Here is a 3,428-nt window from a genome sequence, read left to right as displayed (position 1 = left end):
CGTGAGTTTAAGCAACCAGGTCCAGGACTCGAACTGCGGTCAACTACGTGGGAGTCCAGCAACATAGCCATTACGCTAACTGCTGGTCCTGAGGATTTTTTTTTTCTTAAGAGAGATTTTTGGTATAGGGCATGTGTGCTTGCCAGAGATAGAAAGAAACAAGACAGAAAATGAGAAATCACCCTCGGGGGCGGGGGATGGTCATGGCGCAATCCCTTCTCCTCCATTCTCCTTTCATGATTTTGTGTACACACGCACACATGCTCGGCGTGAGTTTTAAGCCTCTGGGTCTGGTACTCGAACCAGGGTTAACTATGTGGAGTCCAGTGACATAGCATTACGCCATCTTCTGGTCCCTCCACCATCTGCTGGTTCTTCTGCCATCTGCTGGTCTCTCTGCCATCTGCTGGTTCCTTCCTAGAGCAATTTAAACAGCCAAAATACACTCCCCTCCCCAGATGAGAAGACTTATCTAAGTACGGGAACCAGCAGTTAGCGTAATGGCTATGTTGCTGGACTCCCACGTAGTCGACCACGGTTCAAGTCCCAGACCCGGTGGCTTAAAACTCACGCCGGGCGCATGTGCGTACGTGCCCAAGATCCCGAGAGAATGGAGAAGGGATTGCGGCGTGACCATCCCCCCTGGGGGGTGATTTCTCGCTTTCTATGTCTCTCTCTGTCTGGCGAGCGCACACGCCCTATAGCAAAAAACCTCCCTCCCCCCCAAAAAAAGACTTATCTAAGGGGAAGCACAGACTCATTGATCCAATATGAGGCCCATGAGGAAGCCATGGCACATGGCCCCCAAACATAATGTGGATAAGGCAGATGAAGTCTCCCTGGTGCCCCCAAATAAGTCAAGTTAATCTCTCTCTTTTTTTTTAAGAGAAATTTTTGTTGTGGGGTGCATGCACTTGCCAGAGAGATGGAGACAATGAGAGGCAAAGAGAAATCATTCCCCAGGGGAGATGGCCATACCACACCTTCTCCTCGGGCATGTACGCATTATGGGCCCAGTGTGAGTTTCAAGCTGCCAGGTCCGGGATTTGAAAGTCAGTCATGTGGTAGTCCAGCACCTTAACCACTATGCCACCTGCAGGCCCCACTCTCTCTCTAATTTGCCAGAGGGCACGTATTATTGCTAGAGAGAGAGAGATGAAGAGACACGAGAAAGCACTCTGGGGGGGATGGTCACACTGCAATTCTTTCTCCTCCATTTCTCCTTTTGGGATTTTCGGCATGTATGCACACACACCCAGCAAGTTTCTCAAGCTACTAAGTTTGGGACCCAAACCATGTAGTCAGCCATGTGGGATCCAGTTGCCTCACTCACCACACCACCAGTTGGCCCGACTTACCTAGATTTCTTCCAGGTCCAAAGAACAGGTCAGAGGGTCAGGCCCCCTCGCTTGGGTGTTGGTGTATTCGTTTAGGATGTGCTTATCTGGACCCCGGCTTGCTGTGGTGCATTATTCTCTATAGACAGGGATGTGGTGGAGGCACTTGGGCTATTTCTGATTTCCCTATTGTGTCTCTAGTCAGTGACCCTGACCTTTCAGGTGAGCGTATGTGGGGGGAGGGAGGCTTATGTTTGCCAGCTTAGCTTATCCTTTTTTTTTTTCTTGAGAGGTTTTTGCTATAGGGCACTTATGCTCGCCAGAAAGACAGAAAGAGACAGAGATAGAAAGCAGCAAATCACTCCCCGGGGGAGATGGCCACACTGCTCTCCTTTCTCCTCCATTCTCCTCTTGAGATTTTGGCGTGAGTTTAAACCACCGGGTCTGGGACTTGAACTGCATTTAACTACATGGGAATCCAGTGACATAACCACTACACCAGCTGCTGGTCCCCCTCAACTGGTTTTTGACAGCTTGAGATTCTCAAGAACCAAGGCCTGGTGGAGTGGAGGCCAGCGAGTTTTAAATGAGTCACCTGGCCTTTCCATCATCTTTCATCTAGTGACCTGAGGCAAATCACTAGTCTCTGCAAGGGCCCCCTGATTTGCAAAATGGTGGCCCATCCTTCTACTTGAGCACCTATTGTCATGCTAGTAAGTTCCTCAGGGCTACATCCTTATCTCCGCCTCCGCCCTCCCCCACCACCACCCTGACCCGCCAATCCTGGGTGACGCCCTTGAAGGCCTATTTTGAAAACACTTTTGGGCAGCTTTATTAGATTATCTTAGAACTGCAGGGACCCTGCCCTCCAATCTCCAGCTAAAGGCTCGGTCTCCAGCCTGGGGGACCCAGTGCTTCCCAGACCCAAGTTTCCTCTCTGGGGACAAATGGGTACTTTTCCTGGAGTTGCACTCCTAGTCCCTCTTCTTTGGTGTTTCCAAGGACCTCTGAAGAGTGTTTGTTTCCCACCCTGAGTTCAGCTCAGGACTGGCTAATATAGACCTTAAAAACACCCGACCCAAGGCCTGAATCAAAGGGGCTGGGCAGGACGGATGGAGCTGCGCTCATCTTCCCTTGCCCTTAGCTAACAACCACAGGTTCTCCAGAGCCCTGCCTCCCTCTTGCTGAGCCCAGCAGGGTTGTAGCGAAAGCCAGGACAAACCGGTCGGCTAGCTGGTCTTTGTCGAGGCCCCAGTATCAGGTGCCCAGAGCCCCTTTGTGGACACATCTGGGTGCACCCCAGAGCGCTCAGTTGACACCTTAGACATTTTAACCTTGCCCTGCCCTTTGCAGCCTCTACTCAGCAGGTCATTCCTACCCAGCCTCCGGACTCGCACCCATTCACAGGAATAAACCGGAAAAAAAAATCTTTATTGAACGCACCTAGGTTTGGGATCGGGACAGGCGGGTTAAGGCAGAGGGAGGCTCCGTTTCAGAGCGCGACTGACAGTAGGCCGGGTTTCACTCGCGAGGATCCCCTAGGACACCCCGTTCGGCGGCCGCACTGCCCAAAATGAAGCCCACCGCCAGGGACACGGTCTGATCGAATGAGCCACGCAGCTGCTCCACGTGCTGGTTCAGGGTCAGCAGCTGGTCGCGCAGCGGACCCAGTATGGACACGATGTCGCCCAGGTGCCCCAGGGTCTGCAGCAGGGCGGCGTTCAGCGTCGAAGGCGCAGCTTGCGGAGGTGCACGGTCTTCCGCGCGGCGGGGCGGCGAGGACGGGTCTTCCTGGACTGGGTCGCGGGCAGGTGATGCCGCAGAGCCTAGGGCGCGGGAGGGAGCGTGGTCCTCGGGGCGGCCGGGCTCGGGAGGAAAGGTGGAGAGGGACGTCGGGGTAGGGGCTCGCGGGGAGCCGGGTACACGGGAGGCATCCGCAGACTTTGGTGGGGACGGGCTGAATCTGAGCGTCCAGGCGGGGTCTGCTTCGGGGTCGCGAGCGGTGGGCAACGGCGTGGAGTCTGGGAATGGGGGCGGGGTGGGGCACGGTCTGGTTGAGCACTTCGGCGGCGCGCCTGCCCCTCCCCCACT

The 3,428-nt window shown here is 54.6% G+C and overlaps 1 protein-coding gene across 1 annotated transcript in view; it reads right to left on the bottom strand.

Annotated features, from left to right (window-relative positions):
• Positions 1 to 2,790: 2,790 nt before the first annotated feature.
• The window catches only part of UTF1 (undifferentiated embryonic cell transcription factor 1), a 1,236-nt gene continuing 598 nt past the window's right edge, over positions 2,791 to 3,428 (bottom strand). Inside the window, exon 2 of the mRNA XM_006146998.2 lies at positions 2,791 to 3,358. Within this exon, the coding sequence (XP_006147060.1) occupies positions 2,859 to 3,358 (500 nt within the window). The 3' untranslated portion in view covers positions 2,791 to 2,858. The remainder of the gene's footprint in view (positions 3,359 to 3,428) is intronic.

The sequence above is a fragment of the Tupaia chinensis genome, unplaced genomic scaffold (assembly GCF_000334495.1).
Source record: "Tupaia chinensis unplaced genomic scaffold, TupChi_1.0 Scaffold000197_1, whole genome shotgun sequence".
Lineage (NCBI taxonomy): Eukaryota > Metazoa > Chordata > Mammalia > Scandentia > Tupaiidae > Tupaia > Tupaia belangeri.
The sequence above is the reverse complement of the archived record's forward strand: the minus strand, read 5'-3'. Positions and strand labels throughout refer to the sequence as shown.